Source organism: Callorhinus ursinus, unplaced genomic scaffold (assembly GCF_003265705.2).
Source record: "Callorhinus ursinus isolate GAN/ISIS: 27379988/994484 unplaced genomic scaffold, GSC_fseal_2.0 scaffold6, whole genome shotgun sequence".
NCBI lineage: Eukaryota > Metazoa > Chordata > Mammalia > Carnivora > Otariidae > Callorhinus > Callorhinus ursinus.
In genome coordinates, this window is record NW_027397068.1 from 52,278,189 (window position 1) to 52,301,523 (window position 23,335).

General features: G+C 40.2%; 1 protein-coding gene across 5 annotated transcripts in view; it reads left to right on the plus strand.

Moving 5' to 3' along the window:
- Positions 1-23,335, plus strand: part of PDE7B (phosphodiesterase 7B) — a 314,673-nt gene that overhangs the window by 277,736 nt on the left and 13,602 nt on the right. For all 5 annotated transcript variants that reach the window (XM_025865829.2, XM_025865819.2, XM_073893971.1 and 2 more), the window contains 6 exons: positions 666-729; positions 2,546-2,641; positions 4,732-4,832; positions 6,280-6,411; positions 20,403-20,494; positions 22,954-23,098. In XM_025865829.2, the coding sequence (XP_025721614.1) occupies positions 666-729; positions 2,546-2,641; positions 4,732-4,832; positions 6,280-6,411; positions 20,403-20,494; positions 22,954-23,098 (630 nt within the window). The remainder of the gene's footprint in view (positions 1-665; positions 730-2,545; positions 2,642-4,731; positions 4,833-6,279; positions 6,412-20,402; positions 20,495-22,953; positions 23,099-23,335) is intronic.

Genomic DNA, 23,335 nt, shown 5'->3' on the forward strand with positions numbered 1-23,335 from the left:
ATAACCACAGCTTCACATCTGAGAGTTAAAGACCATCTAATTCTAAGCATGGGGGATTTAAAAAAAAACAAACAAACAGGATAATAAGCCTACATTGGACAGTAGGTCTTTAAATTACCCAACATTTTCAATTGCCAACTCCAGTTTCCTATCCGTTAGAGTGGTTCATTTCACATTTCGTCCACATTGAGCAAGCAATGTGCTCAGCAATCATTTTGACTTCATCTTTTAAAATTTTGCTGTAAACATTCTCAAGTATATAGTCATTTGCGATGTACAGACTTTACTGAACTACAGCTTTAACAGATATCAAATTTTATGTGTGCTTATTATATACAAACACCATTCTAAGCACTCCACATATATTACCTTCTTTAATCCTCACAAACATCCTATTTTTCAAATAGGAAACTGAGGCACGGAGAAGTTAAGGAACTTGCCCAAACCCCCCCAGCCCGTGAGAGGCGGGCTGGCACCGCACCAGACAGTCTGACTCCTTTCACACTCTTGTCAGCAGCACGTAGAGCAAGATTTGTTTTACCACAAACCAGATAGCAATGTGCTACTATTTCCAACTTTTTAATTGTTTCATTCACTGTCTCAAAGTAAATGTTTGAGTCTCCGGTATGATTCATTTGAATGCTGTTTTTCGTTTGCCTTTTCAGCATATGCTTTCCAAAGTGGGAATGTGGGATTTTGACATTTTCTTATTTGATCGCTTGACAAATGGTAAGTCACCAAAAGAATCTTATTTCCAAACACTGTTATTCTTTTTCCCTTCTTTTTCCACTTTCCTAAGTCTATAGCCACTCAAGAAGGGCCAGGGCAGGGGAAAATTAATTCAGATGAAAAGTAAGGACTGAATTTGGCCTTAGAATCTTAAGACCATTTTCCTTCTGGCCTTGATGATCCCAAAGGAATTTGGAAACCACAGATTAGATTCTTTCCTGGCAGAATACTTTGGCCACATCCCAATGTAGGAGGTTCATTGTCAGTCAGTGAAAACTAGAAACACTGAAGCTCGTCTGATCAGTCCTGAGCCCTATAGGGCAGGTGTCTGTACATTTTCACTGAGTAAGCTGAAGCTGGTCCAGTGCAGGTCTTGTTCAGATATGCTTGGCATCACTGGAGGAAAATACTGGCTGATGATGGAGTGTAAAACGTTAGGCTACAGCTGAAGAGAAAAGTAGGCATTCCCACTGGCTTCACTTTTAAAATCTTGGTGCCTATAAAGACTTTCCTGAAGAAAATAATAAAATTTGGTTATATATTCATCTGCCCATTAAACAAATGCCAATAGGCTTAGGGAGCCAATGAAAGACATCATACCTGATGCTGACCTTCACATGTCTCACCGTATACCAAGCTTACACTTTAAGTCATTACAGATGGTTTTCTCAGCCTCTGTTACTTGACAAATAACATACAGTTGAAAGATACAGCCTCAGACCGTGAAGCCGACCGAGCTTTACACTGTGGACAGCTAACTAGACCATGTAGGGATGGAGCCCACAATCTTGTATTTCACTTTGCTCAAATCAACTGAGAAATGGGTACCAGTAGATGAAAGTAACTCTGAATAAAAGGATTTGCTCAAAAGAGAGTATAATCATGACCCTCATGGAATATGAAATGAGCATATGTCAAAGATTTAACTCAATTAATTAGAGATCCGTTAAGATGCTACAACTAGTTCAAGGGAAAATTCAAAGAACAACACATATGTAAACAGTAAGAAATGTTTAAATGAATTTATTAATAGCTGTAAAACTGGGAAGAGGAAGTCAACTGTATTTTCACCTGAGAGATTTTGTTTGCATGTTATGGACAAGAATCATTTGCCATACTCTCAGTTATCTACGACTTTGAGAGTTGTAAAGTAGCTCAAAGACAAGGGAATCTGCAGAAATGCAGAATCAGGTGGCCCGGAAGAGTGTGCTTAGGCAATACTTTGTTCTCCACTTAAGACATCCAGTCATCATCTTGGTCCATTTCAAAATCTTTCATAAATTCTCTAATGCTTTTAAAATTCAAAATCATTACTCTTTAGTCAATAATATTTCCTAAATGCTTACTAGTCATTATTGCTTCAATTTTGCATCTCTGCTGGCTTAAGTTCTAAACTATCTCATGGTCACATCTCATCTTGGGTGATTTCTCTTAAGGAACGTGGTGACTTAGATATCCCTGTAAACCTAAGAATCAGTTGGAAGCAACTTAAGGCACATTGCAAGTTACCATTAAACTGTGTCTTTAAAAACTACACACGAACACAAACACAGTTTGTGTGTGTCCCCACAATAAGCAGACTCTTAATATTTTCATTGCCTTTGGTATAGAGAAATGTCCGACCTAGCTTGTTTCACTTGTACAATATGAGAAAACCTAGGACCAAACCATAGGAATAAGATCCTTTATACTTGAAAAAATTCAAATTTAACAGGGAAAAGGAGACTTTTCATTACAGAAACTTTGGATCCTTTTGTCAATCTCAATATTTTAGTGGTGAAAAAAAAAGTTAAAGCAGGTGACTGTTTTCCTACAGGAAACAGCTTGGTAACACTGCTGTGCCACCTCTTCAACACCCATGGACTCATTCACCATTTCAAGTTAGACATGGTGACCTTGCACAGGTTTTTAGGTAAGTCTTCATTTCCATATTCTTACCTCCTTTCCTCTGAATAATGACAGCCCATAATATTCTTTAATGTAAAGTGGCAAGAATGATAGCATGGAAGATGAAGATCTCAAGTTAATCTTAAATTATCTCACCTTAATTTTAAAATATGGTTTACCCATTTTTGAAATGGTGAAAAGTGAAAAAAGATTATTTACTTGATTATCTATGTTTACAATAGATAAAAACAATATAAGGAAAACCATCAAGAGCATGTAACTGCTAAAGAAATTACTGATCTGCTTACCTATCAGCAAAACCCCAATAATGTATGCCTCAAATAATTCCAATCTGGACATGAGCTGTTAAAAATCTTCAATAGGCTTTTTTTTTTTTTTTTAATATAAGAACTACCATTTATGTAGTGCCCACTATATGCAAGATGCTCTCAGTATGTTATTCCTAACCATTTCAACAACTCTGCAAGTTGGGTGTTGTCACCGCCATTTGGCGCACAGTTAAGGAAAAGTAGAAAGAGGTTTCATAACTTGCTCAAGGTCAACAACTTGTAATTGGCAGAGCTTCAGTCCAAGCCCAGGTCTGTCTGACTTGAAAGTCCGCCATGTTTCCACTCAACTCCACCCCGTCACTCTCTATCAAAAACAGCCCCAGTTCTTACTGGACTTAATACGCACGCTTATTTATCTGCCAAATGATCCAGGGCACATTTTTAATCACCATATAACTTCCTGCTGCCACTTAGCATGTTGCTGGCTTCTTTGATGTGTCCTATGGCTGTGCTTTGAATTTCGAAGCTGACTTGATGCCTTGATGCCTCCAGAGTAAAGTAACAGAGACATGGTAGCAACAGAAGGAATGACAACCAGGCCAATACAGTGCTGACATATGCTGGGACTAAGGACTTGCATATATTAACACATTTCATTCTTACAGCAGCCCTTTGAAAGTGGAGCTATTGTTATTCCCATTTTATAGAGAAAAAAACTGAGGAAACTTATGGTTAAGTAATTTTCCCAACACATATAATAAGGGAGAGAGCCAGAGTTTAAATATAATTGTTTTTAGAAACCCGTAAAATAAATAATAATTGGCAAAAGAAATTTTTGAAACCAGCTACAACATGGCTTGGTTCCAGAAACACAAATAACTTCAGGCTAATTGAATGATTTCTTGAGCAAAGTAATGGCCACAAATGGGCCAAATAATTTTTATTTGTCTAAAGAAGGAGAACACAGATACTTTAGACATGTGTATGCCCGCAGAGTAATGTAAAGAATGAAAAGATTTGATGACAGAAATAACACCCGAATTCAGAGCTAAACTCATAAAATGGGCTGAGAAAATATGGCCACGCTTGCAAATCTGGACATTCTATACACACTGAAAATATTGCATCCTAAGCATCTTAAGCTAAAGCAGGCTAATGGCTTCTGTAATTAGCAAAACCAAATCACCTTGCTTATGTCTCTACTTGGTTCCAAGAGCACTCTGGTCCTTAAATTGGAAGGGCATGAGAGATGCTAACTTAATCTGAATGAGATAGAAATAAAACCAAGGAGTTCACCATTGGATCAACACAGTACTTTGAACTTCTGCCTGAAGAAGTGTCAGATTTGCTTTGGTCAGTCTTTGCTGTTCAAGTGCTAAACCAGTCTTTGGATATCGGGGTCTGATGCTACTTGGGCTCTTTAAAAGGAAACCTCTTTAATGGCATATTATTCGTAAATGGCAGCAAACTTAAATAATTAAACTATAGTATGAAATAAAGTTGTCCTTTTCCTACATATTTATTTTTCCTATGAATGAAAGCCTTGATGAATGCCAGAAAGGAGTGATTTATGAAGGTGGTGAGGAATCCCAAGGGCCTCACAAATCCTTTTAGCCTTTCTCCCATCTGCCCTCCCCTCCTCTTCACTAAAAACAGCCCAATAGAACTGCCAAGCTTGCAAACCACGTTTATTTTTAAAGGATCCCCAGGCTGCACATTTTGGAGACACTGATATTTTTAAGCAAAAGGGATCCTCAATAGGTCTGAGCTTAGTCTGCCCTGCCTGTTTTGGTTTTAGCTGATGAGTTATCTGTTTGCCTCCTAGTCATGGTTCAAGAAGATTACCACAGCCAAAACCCATATCACAATGCTGTTCATGCAGCCGATGTCACCCAGGCCATGCACTGCTACCTGAAGGAGCCAAAGGTAAAGCAAGACCCAGGTGCCTCCTCAGCCCTCTGGAGGTGTCAACTAAACTGCCTGCTAAGTCCCAAATCACCCAACATAGTAGAATAACTGTGTATGGGTCATTCACACTAGGAATATAAATTATTTCTATGAAAGTTCTGCTATCAGCTTTGTAAGTTACATAATACACATGAAAGAGGGTGTAAATTTTCTGAGGGCTTTTCTTCCCATAATTTCTACACTTGTCAAGACTGCATTAGGACAAAAACAACCCTTTCTATGACAAGCTACATCTTAGATATCTTCAAAACCCTCAAGAAATTAATTGTTTTGCCTTGGACCTCTGCCACAAGTGGTACCAGCAGTGAAATGCTCTGGAAAAAGTCTCTCGCTTCATGGGTTTTGATTGACAAATAGAATCGAAAGTCCTCAAGACGGAAGCTCCATTTCCTACTAAGCCAACAGGGCATCCTGATTCAGGCCCCAGAGAACTTGTCAACTTCAGAGATCCCAGAGCAAGTGTGTTCTGATGCAATAAAGCAATCCAAAACTAAAAATATAATAATAATACTCACTACTTGAAATCTAAGCATTTCTTAGCCATATATAACTGAATTGGCTTAACATACATGATGGATTTTCTTAAGGTTTTTCAAAAATGATATCCTAGTCCAAGTCTCTGTTTAGTTTGGTCAGTTTTAATATCAGTCACTAAACATACGGATGCCAGACAGGCATTCTCAAGAGAAAACTAGGTAGATAGATGCCTCATCCTTGTAAAATATCCCATTAAAGGTTGTGTTTTTTAATCTGTAAGTTGTCTGAAATTTCTAATATATCATACAGTAGTATATTTAAATTTAGTACTGGATTCCCATTCTCCTGCTGGTTTTCATAGCTACCAAAAAAATGACAGATTCTTACACATTCCCCCACTATTTATTACACATTGAAGAAATATGCAAATTTTGTAATTCAGCCCACTCTTTGATTCCTTATTCCCAGTGGCAATGATAGAGGGGATGGTTGAAATACACAAATGATTTTTTTTTTAATGTGTCCATTACTTTGGCTTTAAAATTTTCCTTCATTCACCGCTTTCTCTCGGAGCAAGGCTGACTTCAGGCTCTGCCTTCTCCCTGCTCACCAGAGAGCAGTCTTGCCAATAGGCAACACCACTCCCTGCACCAATAAAAAGAAACAAGAGTAGCAGTAGGAAGAGGAGGGTAGTTGGATGAATGATCCAGAAAAATTTGACTTGCTTAATTACTTTCCACACTGTCCTTTTTTCCCCCTGCAATTCCATGGGGCTATCACCTCACTGACTGCTGCTTCAAGAGGGTAAAGGTCAGGATGGAAAGCCTAAAAAATACTGTCATAATTCATACAGTTTGATTTAGCCAAAACAAGCACTAACCTATGTGGGAAAACACCAATCGATCTCCCAATGTGATTTTTTTAACAGCTTGCCAGCTTCCTCACGCCTCTGGACATCATGCTTGGCCTGCTGGCTGCAGCAGCACACGATGTTGACCATCCAGGAGTGAACCAGCCATTTTTGATCAAAACTAACCACCATCTCGCCAACCTATACCAGGTAAGGGAGCCCATTGTTGAGTCACAGTTCAGCCAACAGCCTTCAGCCCAGTGTTGGAGCCTGTGTCTCACCTTTGGAGATAGCCTTCCTTCAGGGTCAGCCTCGATGACAGCCACAGCCAAAGACCATGGATTTGAAATAGGTCCAGGATATTCCCCAAGGAAGATTAAATTTGTTTACAAAGGTATCCAAGGAATTCCGTTCTATCCAAAGCAGATTTGAAATTGTGCAGAGTAAAACAGGATCTCTGAGCCTACCCTCTCGGGATCTGAGAATATCTGTCTCCCTGGACACCGGTGGTCTCATATATAATGGCCAGTTGAAGCCAGTCCTTGTAGGACTTCTATAAATGATAATTCCCAAGTGCAATCCTAATTCAAACTTAGGTTTCTAAGACTATTTCTGAACTTGACTGGTCTCCAGGTCAGAGGTATGTTATCAAAGATAATAGGCATACTTTGTTGTTCTAAAATAGCTCAGCAGCATGAGTAGGTTGACCTGGAGACCTTTTATTTCTGATGTTATTTAAGACAGTAAAACTTATATCATAGACGAATAATTTCCAGAATTTTCAGGGTGGTCCTTTGGAGACCTTTGGTTGTCATTCACAAAATCATTGCATACAAGGTAGTCATTGATCTCAATTCTAGTAGATCTTTGAGAAACACAATGCTAAAAAATTCTTGACAGATCTCCATAAAACACCTGCATTATACAAAATGTTACAGCTTGAGGATGCGTTTATTTCCAATAAAGCACAATCGGCAGATGAGGAAAAGCCTTTCTCCATCCAGTTGATTAGCTTTTAGCATAGGTAGGAACTGACATTCCAACGTTTATGGATCCACCTGGTATGTATCCAGCACTGGGCTCTCTTGAGCAGCCAGCCAGCACCCAGAGCCAGGACAGATGTGGCCACATCGAGGGGACAAGATGACAGAACTAAGAAAGCCTTTGATGATGAGCTACAAACTAAACAAAGAAAAATAAGAACTGAAGCTAAACTTTCTAAAAGCATCTCAGAAGCTAAATTTATTGCTTGAGAAAAACACAGACATGAATGACTGGACTGAAAGCCCCCAGATAGATTTTCTATTCCTGTCAATGCTGATTTTTTTCAAATGTCTTTTGTTAGACAAAGGAAATCAATCAACAAAATAGGCTATTTGATCCTTTCCCATATAAAGTAAATGCTTACATAATTCTAATTTCTTGTCGTCAAATAAATCATGTCAATGAAGTTTAAGAGAGTATCTGTGGCTACTGACTGATTGGTACATAAAATGAGGGTCATAATACTGCACTTTGACGTGTAGTATATATAAAACATGTGATGGGTTCACATCTAGACAGGAAGTTAAAAAGAAATATGCCAGATGTTAAAAACAAGAAAGTCATTGTAGAATTTCATAAGAATTAAGTATTCATTGCTAATTAACAAAAATTGATTCTCAAAATAAAAACACTCTAGTCTATCTTATTCAGATATTAAAACTGTTCTCAAAAAAATGGATTCCTTACTCAAATGTTTGAAGTGCAGGTAATTTTTAATAGTTTTTATTTAATCTCTTTGTTAAAAATAAACATTTCAATATTGTGGTGCCTGGGTAGCTCAGTCACTTGAGCCTCTGACTCTTGGTTTCAGCTCAGGTCATAATCTCAGGGTCATGAGATTGAGCCCCTCATCAGGCTCTGTGCTCAGCACAAGTCTGCTTGAGATTCCCTCCCCTCCTCTGATCCTTCCCCCACTTATGCATGCTCACTATCTCTCTCTCTCTCTCTCTAAAATAAATAAATAAAATCTTTTAAAAAAATAGAAAATAAACATCCCAATACAACCAAATTCTGTAGCCTTTTCAATACAACATATAGTCTTGTATATTTTTAATCAGCAACTATTTATTGCATATCATATCATCATCATCATATATGATCATCATCATCATCATACTAAGATATACTAAGATCTAGGAATACAAAGATGAATAAAGTATAATCTCTGCCTTCAAACATTTGTTCAAATTCAGATGCTCAAAATGTGCAAAATCTAGGAAGACTTAATCTCAGTTTGAAAAAGCTTTGGGGAGCTAGCTAAAGATATACATATAGCTATAATTTTTTTAAGTCTTTAAAGAGTAAGGACCTGTTCTGTTCTTTGTATTCAAAATTGTTACTATAATAAAATGAGCTATTATTTTTTCTAGCAGTGAATTTATCCATCTGAACTGTCTGGCCCAATCCTTGACAGGAAAGACAAGGATCATTTTGATAATAACTAGAAAGAATTGGGATATAGGACTTGAAAACCTCATGCAGAATAAATCTTCATCAGTCTCCTGCTCAACAGGTCTTAGGACCTCTTGGAAGCTAGGTAGAGACCCTTGACTTTAGGTTTTAGAAATAATGTTTGAAAAAAAAAAAAGGAAAAGAAATGGTATTGAAGGCAAACTGGGATCACACAGTATCATAAAGATATTTCTACTATCTTAGAGCTCACTAGGATAAAAGCTGAAATTTTTATCAGCCAAACTGGGACGTAACATATTAAAAGTAAAAATTGTTAAGAGGACCTGAAAATATTATGAGATTTCAGTTCTGTCCAAAAAATTTCTGATGCCTTTTATATTTGGCTATATACCATCATTTATTAACTATCAGAGGGAATTTCAAAATAATAAAATAGTTCAACGAATTATATAACTTGTTTACCATGACTCAAAAACTGTGTTAAATGCTTTTGAGGCATTATATGATTTACTCTGCACAATAGTCCAGTTAGGTGGGTATGATTATCATACCAACTTTCCAGAAAGAGGAACATTGATACTTAGGAAAGTCAAGGGTTTTTCCTGAAAATAAATAGCTAATTAATGGCAAAGCCAGAATAAGTGTTTTGTCTCCAGAGCAGGAGTGACTCAGCACTATACACACATGATCTCTGAAATTCACATGGATCACCTACTTTCCTGTGCGGGGCTAGGAGCTCTCCACCAAGTTTCCTCCTGCAGGGAGGGAGACAAAGGGGTTAGACCCGAGTGGCTTCAAGCGGAAGGGACTCTGTGAAGTACTCTTCAGGGCATAGCTACAAAGTATGATGGAAAGACAGATGTCTAGGGGAGGGGGGAACCTCAGGGAGGAAGAACTGTAAACGGGCCTTGACGTGTAACATTCTGAGTAGCAGAGCTGAGGGAGGACACTGGAGGCAGCATGAGCTGGTGGACTTTTGGGATTAAAACCCCAAACCCCAGGATAACTGAAAACAAACTTGTCTCTGTGGCCGTTAGCTGAGCATAGGAACAGCCCCTGCTTTCAGATCAGTGTCTTAGGCATATTTTCATTAAGTGTATATTCTCTCTTTTGTAGAAGCTTCTTCTCTAGATTAGCTGTACAGAACATGACCTGGGTCAGAAAATCTCTGCTCTGCACCAAGCTGTAGATGAGGAACTGGCAAGAAAAAAAGATGATGTTACCTAATATATAAACTGAGCCAGACCATTAACAACACATGATATTTAAAATCTTTGCCAATGTAGACTTTCAGCCTCCCAAGAACCTGTTGGTTGAGACATGAATGAACTTTCAGGAAACTGTGTGCCGATTTTCAGAGGATAGACCTATGCGCTTCCTTCTAGGGTAAGGATCCATAACTTACACTCATATTTTAAAACAAGTTATAGATTCTGAAAATATTAGGAACCATGGTAATGGTTAAAAAATATATATACACTATGTATATATATTACACAATATATTGTGATTATATAGATACACACAGAAAAAAAATTTTACACACCCACGCACACACATTTGGTTAATGAGAATCCAGTAGAGAGGATGTGCCAGGAATTATGTGGGCTGAGAACACCCTGTGCGTGACTTTCTACAATCTAGGTTTTCTATAAATGAGATAAAATGGAAGAGAGCTTCCTCTCCCTCCTTTTGTTGGCTGTGCTCTTTTAGTTCCAATAAATAAGAAGATCACTGCATAACACCCAGCCTGTGCTTCTGCCCTGAGATAAAGAGCCAGAGCAGCTGGAGTGAGGGCCAGGTTAGAGGGCTCCCTCCCATTGTCAGCTGTCTGGACCAGACTCACTAGCTGAACTGCCAACCCAAGTTCAAAATGAAGGTGATAAAAGCACTTCCACCTGGCACCTCTTTCAGCAGAGTGGAGGCCATCCAGATGTCCCTGGTGGACTGAGAGAGAAAGGAACATGCGAGACATCGAACTGAGCACTTACCTTCTGTCCCTCCGCCCCGCAACCCCTCACCCCTGCACTCAGCACTTGAGCAAAGTAAGCATTAAGTCAGATAGGATTGGTTATTACAGTAAGGACTATTGCAAAAAGAATCACTTTCAGCTCCATTTCAAATTTAATTCCTTTTGATTGGGTCTAACTACATCTTAGCTAGTGACAGAGCAACCTAATGAATAAAATAATTAATCATTGTTCCTTACTGCGTAATATGTTTCATAATACTAAATTCTGTACTGTCTTACAGAATTTATAATCATTTTTCTTAGTCACTTATCACAAGCACTTAGAGCAGATCAGCATTTTTTTAAGATTTTATTTATTTGAGAGAGAGAGAAAGAGAAAGAGAGAGCACGAGTGGGGTGAGGGGCAGAGGGAGAAGCAGACTCCCTTCTGAGCAGGGAGCCTGATGCGGGGCTCGATTCCAGGACCCTGGGACCATGACCTGAGCCAAAGGCAGACACTTAACTGACTGAGCCACCCAGGCGCCCAAGGTCAGCATTTTTAACCACTTTTTGCTCTTCCTGACTCTGAGCCATAAATAGGAGTCTGACAGAGCCAGGAGAAATGTTCCTGCCACATGGTCCTATGACCCCTACTCAGATAAGCAACTGCAAAGATGATACATAACCTCACAATTTCTACAGTATCAATGGTGTTTTGGGCCAGTCGTGTGAAAATTGCAGGAAGGAGGCTCAAATTGGATTTTCTGTTTCATAAAGTTTCTGCTGTTCACTGTGAGGAAGGTGGCGTGTGGCCTGTCCAGGGCCCTCATCTGAGGGGCCTGCCCCACAAACAGCAATTGTTTCCTTGGTCTCAGAGCACTGTTTTGGGCGGATGCAGATGGAACAAGAGAAAGGTGTCTTCCAACAGGCAGGAAACGTGGCAGGTGCTACAGCTTCACCGAGGGCCAAGGTCTTGTTTCGGGCTCAAGGAACTTCTGTCCCTCTGAGCCCTTCTGGGCTGGGGGGCTTGCAGCGTCACGGACGGACCCACCTGGCTTGTCAGGCAACTCCATGGTCTCCTCGAGTCTTGTTTCCCTGTTTCATGAGCAAGTAAAAATGAAAACACACACTCCGTTCCTATTGTTTTTCTTCCTGTAACCTCTGTTTTAGAAGGTGTCACTAACTCTGATTCCTGTGGTACACCAGACTCAATTTATCAACATATTTTAATCAAAGAAAGTGTCTGGTAAATAGCGGGGAAGCAGCTGAGAGCTGCCTTGCACAAGAGCGGATCTGCTCTGCCAGATTCTCTTTGACAAATAGACTCTTGTTTTAATTTGAAAACCTGTGTTGGTGGTTTATTAAATGCCCGGTGCGATGTTATTAGGGAACAAAGGGATTGTTTTGTTCTTAGAGTGGATAATACTTGATAATTCAGCATAAAGGGAAACATAGGTTTTGCCACAGGAGTTTTAAGAGTTTTATTTTTTTTCCAAAGTAAAACTCTAATAAGTTATGTTGCCACAAAGGTGGATATGTACTCTTTCAACTTTAGGATAAATATTATCTTTAAAACTACAAATATAAAGAATTTGGGACATGAGAACACACTGTCATTGGGATAATGCAAAACTGCTGAGCTGATGTTTCTTCGACGTAGGACAGATGTGGTACCTAATGTGGGACTCCAAACAGGGTGGGGATTTCAACAGATATTAGGTGGTATCATTTCATCCTATGCTCAGATCTTCCCCAGCATTTAGGATGATTTTCTTCTTTCTTCAGTCTAGCTTTTTCTGCTATTGGTCTTTGAACCACTGTGAAAGCCAGAGGACTCTGTAGGAGCAGAGCCACCCCCTGTGAGTGAGGACACAGATAACTCTGGCCACTGCCTATAAAGCACCAGGATGTCCCCGCCGGCTCACGGCAGCCTCCCCGCTAAGTGCATGGCACCAACATCATCCTCTTGTCTACATACAGCCTCGCCCAGCTCCAACCTTCCCTCCACTGCGCAGCCAGGATGAGTTTCCTGAAATTCAAATCTGACCCCACGGGTGACCATTTAAAACCCCCTTATCCTCAGGATCGAGTCCAAATGTCTTCACACAATTTATAGACCCTGTTATGATCTGGCCCTGCTAGCCTTCCAGCTTCACTTCCTGCTATTACTCAACTAGGCCTCTGTGCATCCTCTAGGCTGAACAAATTTTAGATTCCCAAACATGTCACTCATTCTCTTATTCATTCAACAAATATTCATGGAGAGCTTAATACATCCCAGATACTGGGAATATGGAAGATTATCAAAACAAATCAAAATCCCTGCTATCCCTCCTCTCTACTGACTGTACTTCCTGATTCCTCCTAACTCACTCATCCTTTTGAGCTCAATTTGGACATCTTTTTCCTGAAAGCCTTTTTTTTCTTTAAAAGCCCATTTTCCCTCCTCCTCCTGTAAGATTTCCCAGACCTTCATTACTTGCCCTATCCCAGTGTTCATGTCTCTAAATTCCCCGCCCCACGTGGTCTGCAAGCTTCTGGGTACCTACCTCCTTCACTGCTGTGAAGTGCTGGTGTTCAGTGGGTATTGGTTGGGTGGTAGGAGCTTTGCTGGAGGAGTAAGTAGAAGGATGGATGGATGGATGGATGGATGTACAGCCTGGATGCACGCAGCAGGAAAGACAGAATCTGAGTAACACTGAGAGATCAGGAATATTGGCAACAGCGAAGATGCACAGAGACCCTGAGTGGAAATCTGCCAAGCAGAGGCAGCAGCACTCAGACCAGGGAGACCACCAAATCAAGGCACGCACACCCACTGTCCACTTCCTGTTGGTTATTAAATTCTTACTACATGAAGAATGAAAAGCATTGATTGAAAATTTTCTTTATAATCATCTTCTTTGTTTATCTTGGAATTGACAAATGCTATCTGATACATGTTATTTCTGGAATCCTTTACTTGATCCTGGCTATCTGCAGATGAGTAGTGGGAAAGAGCCCATTGCTGTAATCATTTTAAAAATCTCTTTAGTTTCCACCTAAATCTAAGGATTTCCCAAAAGAAGACCTCAAGTCTGGCTTCTTTCAGGTATTGGCCCAAAAAAATTAACAGAACTCTTTTCTTTCTACAGTTTTTCTAAACTTTTGCAGCTACTGAACTTTTAGGTTTCAGAAGTTAATTAGTCAGTATCCATTCAACAAATACTGAGTTGAGTGGCACTGTGCCACATACTGGGACGCAAAGATGAGTAAGATCTGCTTCCCTGCTTTCAGCGGCAGTCATGTATGGCAGCAGTTTTCAGACCAGGCCCACATGCCCGGGGGGTACACGAAGATTTTCCACGGGGTACACGGGCACGAATAGTGCTAACAGAATCCATTTTAAGGCCCTTAAACTGACCTGCTTGGAATGTGCTTGCAAGGCAGTCAAGCCAGCTCTCCATTTCTGCTAGTCTCGCTTTGCAAAAGAACATGGATCCCTTACCCATTCTGCAGATTGCATAGTGCCCCCTGTACCAATATTGCACATTGTCCCAACAAAGGAGCAACTAAAAATATTAAAGAAAGTCTCCTATAATTGAAATATTATAACTCTCCCAGCCATCACATAAATAGATGTATTGCCAGAAAATTTGTATTCTTAAGCACAAATTTTTTTTCCCAAATTGGCCATAACATGGATTTTGATCAGTTATTACTAATAACAATTGCATTGTAAACTCAGGCTGGAAAATATTTACTACTTACTTAGAGCCTGACGTTAGAAATGTTTGTTAAATTAAAATTTCAAGTTGTGCACTTATTTTTGTTGCAGAGAAATATAACAGAGTGACATTTAAAAAATTTCACACCTAAAAATATATTACATTAAAATAAAATTCTGTGGGGAAATAGAATGGGAATATAAGTTCTAGAAGGAAAAGAATCAATGTAAAACTCTAACTCAAAGAATAAATTGCTCATGTGTTTTTTTCAACAGGTGATAAATGGGCATCAAATGCCATTGGTGTTTAGATTCCCTTAGATACATTTACTATAAAAAGAGTGATGTAATGATTTTGTATTAAAATACCAATAGTCACGAATATGCAGGTCATTACATCTTGGGCCACCACTGAAATTTGTGATTTTTAGATATCAATTTTTAAAACTATATGAAGAGCATGGTTTCTCAATGTTATTTTTAAGAGTAAATGAACAAAAACCTGTGAAGATCACTGATACCTGGGAGTCAGGGAACAAAGTTGTTATAAAGTGTCTCAGACACCAGGACAGAAGCCTGGGTTTGGGGTGGAAGAGGGAGCTGTCAGTTCTGTTTAGAGAGCTAGGAATGTCTTTCCCAGCAGATCACAACGGTTTATCTCAGAAGTAAGAAGTGTGCATGCGTGTGAGTGTGCATGTAGATGGGTGGGCATGTATGTGGGCTGGTGGGTGTGCGTACATGCCCACGCACACACACATGTATTTCTGACTTTACTGAGGTGATTTCTCCTCACTGTTTTGGAGTTATAAATTTCTTTACTGTCGCGCTAATGCAAAAACCAAGCATGACTACAGGTCAGAACACTGAAAAGGCCTTTCATTAACTCTTCCAGGGTGATATGGAAGACAATAAACTAACTTAAATTATTTGGTGTTATTAGTGACTTAACCAAGGACAGAAATTTATCTCTATCCTCCATCAAAGAAGTCTAGTTGGTAGTTCAGAGCAGGCACAGTGGCTTCACAAAATTAAGGATGAGGGGACCAAGGATCCTTTTAGTTCTACAAGCTACCATCATTAGGGTGTGACACTTGTCCTCATTACCCAAGATAGCTGCTGGAGCTCTAGCTATTCCTTCTGCATTCCAGACAGTAAGAAGGAAGAATGGGAAAAACAAAAGAGGCCTCTGTCAGAGAAGTCAGTTCCCATTAAACAGGCTTCCCAGAAATCCCACACAACATTTCTGCTTACATTTAATGAGTCAGAATTCAGCCAACTGATCCCACCTAGTTAAAAAGAAGGCTGGAAAATGTTCTCTTTGAACCAGCCATGAGACCTTCTAAAAACTGAGGCTCTGTGAATAACGAGAAAAGGAAAATAGATTGAGGGGATGAACACCCAGGAGTCTCTGCTACCCCTGATGCTTAATTTTAAAGCAGAAACCATCAGAATGATTAATCAGTATGGTCTTTCCCTTTATGTGACCTTCTCTCTCCAGTCTGTGAATTACTACAACATCCATGCAACTATTTTATTTTCCTTTTGTTGTTGTTAATACTGCTTTGGCTGTTTGATACCTCCACTCTGAAGTCCATGTGTCCAACAGACATCTAGAACTCAACATGTCCAACACTGAGGTCCTACAAATCCACTCCACCTACAACCTGCCTATCACAGGTGATAGGCATGCCATCCTTCCAGCTGCTCAGGCCAGAAACATTGCAGTCATCCTTACAGAGCCAGATTAACCCTTCTCACCCCTTCCACCTCGCTCCCCAAGCCTCCATCATCTCTTGCCTGGATGACTGCTTTTACCCCCAAATAGCTTCCTACGCCTGCTTCTACACTTATTCCCATCAAAGTCCACTTTCAACACAGCAGCCTCAGTGATCTTATTAAAATCTTTTATCATTTCCTTCCTCCCAAATTCCTGCAGTGGCTCCTTATTTCTCTCAGAGTAAAATCAAAACTTTTATAATAGCCAGAAGGCCGTACATGTTCTGGTTTCTCACTGTCTGTCTAACTTCTTATCCTAATACTTCCTCTCTCTCACTCCCTCCTACCTTCAAGCCTTTGTTCAAATCTTACCTCTTACCCAACTACCTTAGCAGCCCCACTTCCAAAGGCTCTCAAATTCCCACTATTCTGCTCTATTTTTCTTCTTTCCATGCATTTACTATCTTTGGAGATGAATGCAGTTTTTTCAGATTTAAAGTATTTATTATGTTTATTGTTTATTATCTGTCTCTCCTCATTCCTGCCACCACCAGTGCCCTGTCTGTCTTGTTTGTTGGTGTAATCAGTGCCTAGAACAGAGTAGGTGCTCGATATATCTGTTGAATGAATAAAATAATTTGTTCAGCAACTTATTTTGCAAATTAATAGAAAGTACTTTCTCTGTGCAAGGCTTAGAGTGGAGTGGATAAAAAAAGAACAAGACAGGTTTTCTACTCATATGTAGCTTATAATCTGGTAAGTGCATGAATAACTCTCACATACATCGATGGCACTGAGTCCTCCGGGAATCAGGACCTGAGTAATGCCAAAAGAAAGAGCTACAGGACTCGGCAAACCAAGTTTGCCTCTGACTGGAATGATTCCAAGTGGCTTTGTGGATGGAGTATTTGAAGTGGACTTTGAAAGACAGGTGATAGTTTGATAAATAAACACAGAGAAAGAGGTGTTTGGGGATTATAAACCACCTTGGAAGACATCAAACTAACAAAAGAACACTGAAAGGACAGTCATGTATTAATAATTTAATAATTATGTCAACAATATGTTACCATCTTACTAAAGCGGCATCATTTATTTGTACTATAAGAGCTTTATAGGAAAGGAGAGATAATGATAGTCATTTGTCTCAAATGTGTAGGAACAAGATGGCAGTTGAGATGATTTTCTGAGAGCACTGAAAACTGAGCTAAGGAGTTAGGCTTCATTTATCTGATAAAGAATCATGTAGGGTTTGGAGCATGGGAGAAAGCAGATGCCATAATCATACTGAAGTTCGGTGAACTCACTTAGATGAACTCCTTGAATTGAAGGCAGCAATTTTGTCTTTTTAATCTTTCCATTCCTAGTACCCACCATAGCACCTGGCATATTAGTAGGTGCTCAAAAAATATTAGTTTATATTTCAACCAATGATTAAGGAGATGGTTAAAAACAAACTGTCAGGTGAACAAGTCACATTCTGGCCACTGTAGGGAGGATGGATTACAGGAGGTTAGAATTAAGAAGGATACTAAAGCATGGAAATAGGGTCACTTGAATGAAGGGAAGAGATGGCATAAACATCGCCATGTTGTAAGAACCAACAGGTCTAATCGGATATGCGGGCTAAAAGCCGATGAGAGATTAGTTCTTCCCCAACACGACCTAAATCTACTCAACTCCTAACGTTCCAACTACAAGATGTTTTGCAGTGAAATCAAATTTAAAGGTAAATGCAAAGATTCCAATGTGGGGTTAGAAACTAACATCTCATTAAAACAATTAACCATAGACTTTTAAAATAGGTAATTTCTAGAAAATTAAGCATAACTGCAGGCATTCATCGGTTTATAAAGGTCAGGCTTCTGAATGCTTAGATGTGGCCAGACAGAGGAAATTCTTGGGAGGCAGCAAGGGGTGTGTGTAAAGCTTCGGCCTTGAGAACTGGCAGGCCTGGGTTTAAGGCCTTCCTCAACCACTCACTAACTGTGCAGCCCTATAGAGAGACCTGAAATTTTAGTATCTGTGACTTAATGATAAAAATAGTAGAGAGTTATGTGAGGATTGAATGAGATCATATAGATGCCTGGCAGAGAGTAGGTACTCCATAAATGTTCATCTCCCCGGTTTTCTTTTCTTATTCTCTGGAATCCACAGAACTACCCCTCCTTCCAACACAGTTCTGACCAAAACATGCTTTTATTTATAATGACTCCTCCATGAAAATTTGTGTTTGTAATCATGTAGTCTATTGTCTTTTATTCTGTGCCAGGGTCCAGGCTTGCTCAGTTTCCTTCCACTTTCCCAGAGCTCAACTCCAAATATGGTTTCACCAGCAAATTTCCCAAGTATCCTTTTATCCTGTCTTCAGGAAGATTATTAATGAAGATGTAAAATCAGGCTGGCATGAGTAACAATGCTTAAGGCAATCCTCCAGACACTTTTGTTCCACTCAACAGGGATATGGTGTCATTTATCATTAGGTCTTGTTACAGTTTTCTGACCCCTTGAAAAGTTTGCTCGTGTCCACACCCACAGGAATTAGTCTTGCAAGTGAATGCTCAGGAGGGACTGAATTAAATGTCACAGCACTACAGAACATCCGTTACATCACACTAACCTATCACTCTCTGCTCTTATAAATCTTTGCAATCAAAACAAATTAGTCTGGCATGTTATTTCTAATAAACATTCTCTTTTGTTGTGTGTGGCTTATGCCCAAAAGAAGATAATAGACCAGTTGATAAAAGTCACCAAATCTCATCATTGGTTCAAACACAGTCAAGTGGCAAATAAAGGATAATAATTCCTTGGCAAGGAGAGAAAGGAAGGGCAGCAGAATGGCCTATACAAGATGCTGCCTCATGAAACTCACTCTACAAAGTCCTAGAGGGAAATCATTGTCTGGTTTGAGAACCAAGGCCAGTTGAGATTTTCTTGAACTTGCTTTTTTCTAATGGACTCTAGACGGTATCACTCACGGGGGTTCTCTTTTTCCATTTGCTGAAAAACTTGAGCATTGCATGGGTGGCTCAGTTACAGCAGGGCATGGGGGGCACAATGATGGGATAGTTCCCAATCTCTCTCCCGGCTCCATTTAGTCTCCATATTATTTTCCTTGCTTCTTCCTTCTCGATTTATGTTCAAACTGTGGAAAAGTGAATATGATATAAAGTTCACCATATCAACCATTTTTAAATGTACAATTCAATGGTATTAAGTACATCACCGCCATCCATCTCTAGAACTCTTTTCATCTTGCAAAAACTGAAACTCTGTACTCATTACATAATAACTACCTATTCCCGCAGCCCCTGGCAACCACTCTTCTTTCTGTCTCTATGAATTTGACTCTTCTGGGTACCTCATATACACAGAGTCATACAATACCTTAGCATTTTTAACAAATGCTGTCTTCCTGTATTTTATGTAAGTTTATAACCCCATTTGAAACAAAATGGAGAATGAAATAAATGAAAAAAAGAGCAAAAATATTTCCTGGGGACCAATCCTATATGCATCGGGTCAGTGGCAAGGTCATAATGCTTGCTGATTCGCATAAAACACAATGGATTGTAAGAAATAGTCGTTATTTAAACAGTTAGCTAATGTGTACACAAGCAGCCTATTTAAGATAACAATAAGGTCAAAGGAGAGATGGAACATAGTAGAGGTTCCCACGAGGGAAGAAATATCAAGATCATTGAACAAGGAAGCAACTGTGGATTGAAACTCGTCCCTAAAAGGCTAGATGCCAATACACTGATCACGAAGGTTATCGATAAAGCCACTTCCATAGCAGTGGTTCTCAAGCTCTAGTTAACATGAAAATTACTCACCACAAACCTACCAAATCAAAACTGTATTGACTGGGACTCAGGAATCTGAATATGTCACCAGCTGCAGGGCTGGTCCAGACACAGAAGGTTCTTATCGGCGTGGAGAAGCAATGGTCAGTGCAGTGGATCGGAGGTTGTGAGGCCTGCCTCTGACCAGCTGAGTAGTATAATCTTGGATTATGTTATGCGCATAGACACATGGTATCCATTACTGCCTATTTTTACGTGCTTCACTTGTTTTCTTCTACACTGAGTGCTGCCTGACTGAGCTACCAAAAATGGAGACAGGGGCAAGAGAGAATGACCCACCAGGGGAGGGTCAGCAAGGGCCAGCCCTGCCACTACCCCGACGCTATCCCACCATCATTATAAGCCTGTGGTTGTTTTATTTCATGTTTCCTTTTTCATCTGCCCCTTTGTCACCAGGTATAGACTGGCTGGAGGGAAAATACTGGTCTCAGGGAAACTGTGTGCAGTGTGAAAGATCAGACTCTGACGTCGCTCTCATTTATAGCTTTTCCTTTCTTTCTAGAATATGTCTGTGCTGGAGAATCACCACTGGCGATCTACAATCGGCATGCTTCGAGAATCAAGGCTTCTTGCTCACTTGCCAGAGGAAATGACGTAAGCGGTGTAGAGCTGAAACGTACTGATGTCCACACCTTAGAGATCAGCTGCTTTCTCCAGGGCATGCTGGAGACCCCAGGGTTAATGGCGGGGAGCCAGACGGCTGTGCTTCCTGCCTGCGCTTGGTTGTCGATCAGGTGTCAGTTACAGCAACCCAGAATCCGAGTCTCTCCGTGAGCTTTGAAAGGCCCTTGCGTAGTCTATGACCTAACATCAGGAAGAAGGATAATAAACAACTCTCAGCTTTCACACTCTTCAGCATCAATGCTCGGCTTTGTCCAGTTCCTGTCTTTTATGTTAGCAACATTGTCCTCCCACGAAGATCCAATAATAAATATTTATCAAGAAGGAACACAGGAGATCTCAAGCTAGATTTAAGACTAGTTCAATAAAGTTTGTTTTGTAATGGCCAGTCTTAGCAAAAATAGAAGTCAGAAATTCTTTCCTGAACTGTCTTTTGTTAAAGTAACTGAATTGGCCCCGGCCGTTTTTTTGGCCATTAATTTACCTATGTCTCTTGCATTTGAAACAGAAAGGGAGATACCAGTTTCCTCGTCCACTGTTTGTTAGCCCAGGTATTTAGGCCAAGTCCTACTAAATCCAAGGCCAGTACCTCATCTTCCACATGGTCCTGAGAACTGCTGTAACATCTTTCAAGGCTGCCACTAATTCTGACCTGTTAAATTAAATGCGCAGAGCCCAGGATAGCTAGAGGAGAGTAGATAGATAAATCCCTGCACCCTTCTTTCTGAAGGCTGCATAACTTAGAGTGCAGCACTGAGCCGCATCTCTGTGGAACAGGCAGTGTGCTCTGGGCTCCTGTGTTTCCTCCCGGCCCTGTGCTACTGCCCGGTGCCGTTCCCTAGCGCCCAGAGGAATGCGGCATTTGCAGAAAGAATTTTAAATCTGATAGCTTTTTACCTCCTGGAATGAAGTAAAACCAATCATCACGCACGGCATAAAAACCTGTGCCTTTTGCTAGAACAGTTGGAAAGATCCAAAGAACTAAATGCAAAAGAACTAAAAACTCGAGTAAGAAATCAAGTAAGAAGGAGAAGAAGGGAGGGGGTAAGTGGCAGGGACAGCTAAAGAAAGAAAGGAGGGAAGGGAGAGAAGGAGAGAGAGCAGACAGGAAAGAACAAAACTAAAGGAAGAAAGAAGGGAAGGACTCGGGACCAGACTTGTCTCACCCGCCTTAATCCTGCTGGTTGCTCAGCTATATTCATTTCCTGAGATATGCCTCCTCATCCCTCTGGATTCCAGATAAAAATGCCATGTTTGTTATGCCTTTGTGGGATGCAGGGTTATAAATCGCATTTGTAGGAAGAATAATTGTTATGCAATAATTCGAAAAGGGATATGGGGGCAGGTGCAGGAGTCAGTCCTTGTATGCAGTTGCCTATGTATTCATGTTCTCGACCTGGCTGGGGATGACAGATATTTACTTCATACCTATTCATTCAACTCTGTGTGCTCTCTGCACCCTACAAAATAAAAGGATATAAAGTCTGACACCATATACCAAAGACGGGGGTGGGGGGCAGAGGAGTAAAGAATGAGTTCAAACATAAGCGACCATCAACTTCACATAGACTGCTAAATGCAGATGTTACATACAAACCTAAATATATTGAATTGTTATTATTTATTTATTGTGGTGGGCAGCAAAGCAAGGTTTATTGAGCAATAGCAAAGTGATAATACAAGGCTCCCAAGGAGGGAGGGGACCTGAGAGGGTTGCCCTATATTGAATTTTTAAAGATGAATTTTTAAAAATAGTTACGGATCTTTTCTTCTGTTGATTATCTTCTATGTGTGAGGTAAAGCTCTAATTTGCTTATTTTTCCAAAATATCTCATTTTCCCTATACCGTTTGTTGACTAATATATTGCTTGCCCACTGGTTTTTAATGGTGTCTTAACTACCCATGATTCTTTTTTAAGTTCCAGTATCTTTCCGGGCCTGTTTTGTTCCATTGGTGTATCTTTCCATACCATAGAATAGTCACTGTTATTATCTTCCTTATTAGTACTATCATTATGCCCTTTCTCTCCCCATGCAAATCTGAATGTTTGAGCTGGTTTCAACTCTTTTGGAGCACAACCCAAACTCCTGCGATTCTATCAGTCTTTTTGTGTCCCCCTTAAAGCATGCATTTCTAGTGGATTTCAGGTCTTAGACCCATGGTTACCATGGGAATGTATAAACTACCACAACTTTGTTCACTCAAGGTTTCAGTCACGCTGTACAGTTATTAGCACACCTCCTGCCCAAAGACAGAAGTGTCCGTGGGTGAGAGAATCCCCCTTGGGCTCAGAGGGACTGGACTCTGGGTGATAAACAGAATCAAAGGCAGAAATGAGATTACAAGCCACCTGACGGTGGCAGAATCAGTCACCCTCCTCAAAAGGATCTGCTTTGTGTGTGTGTCTTCTCTTTCCCTCTTGTGGATGCAGACAGGATATTGAACAGCAGCTGGGCTCCTTGATCTTGGCAACAGACATCAACAGGCAGAATGAATTTCTGACCAGATTGAAAACGCACCTCCACAATAAAGATTTAAGACTGGAGGAGGTACACGACAGGCATTTTATGCTTCAGGTAAACAACAACAACCCCAAAGGCTGCCATCCTTGCTGAGTAAAAATGCTTCTTCGGGATGTGATCAGTCACTTTAGCACCTGTGAGAAGGAGTATCCCCCACGGGATAAGTTAGAGCAATGACTGACCTTATGAAAAGCTCTGAGACACATGAAATTTTTAAGTGATTTCCAAGCAAGCAAAATCTGGTTTTCGTGTCATTAAGTTGATAATCTCTCACTTTTCCTTGACCGGTAG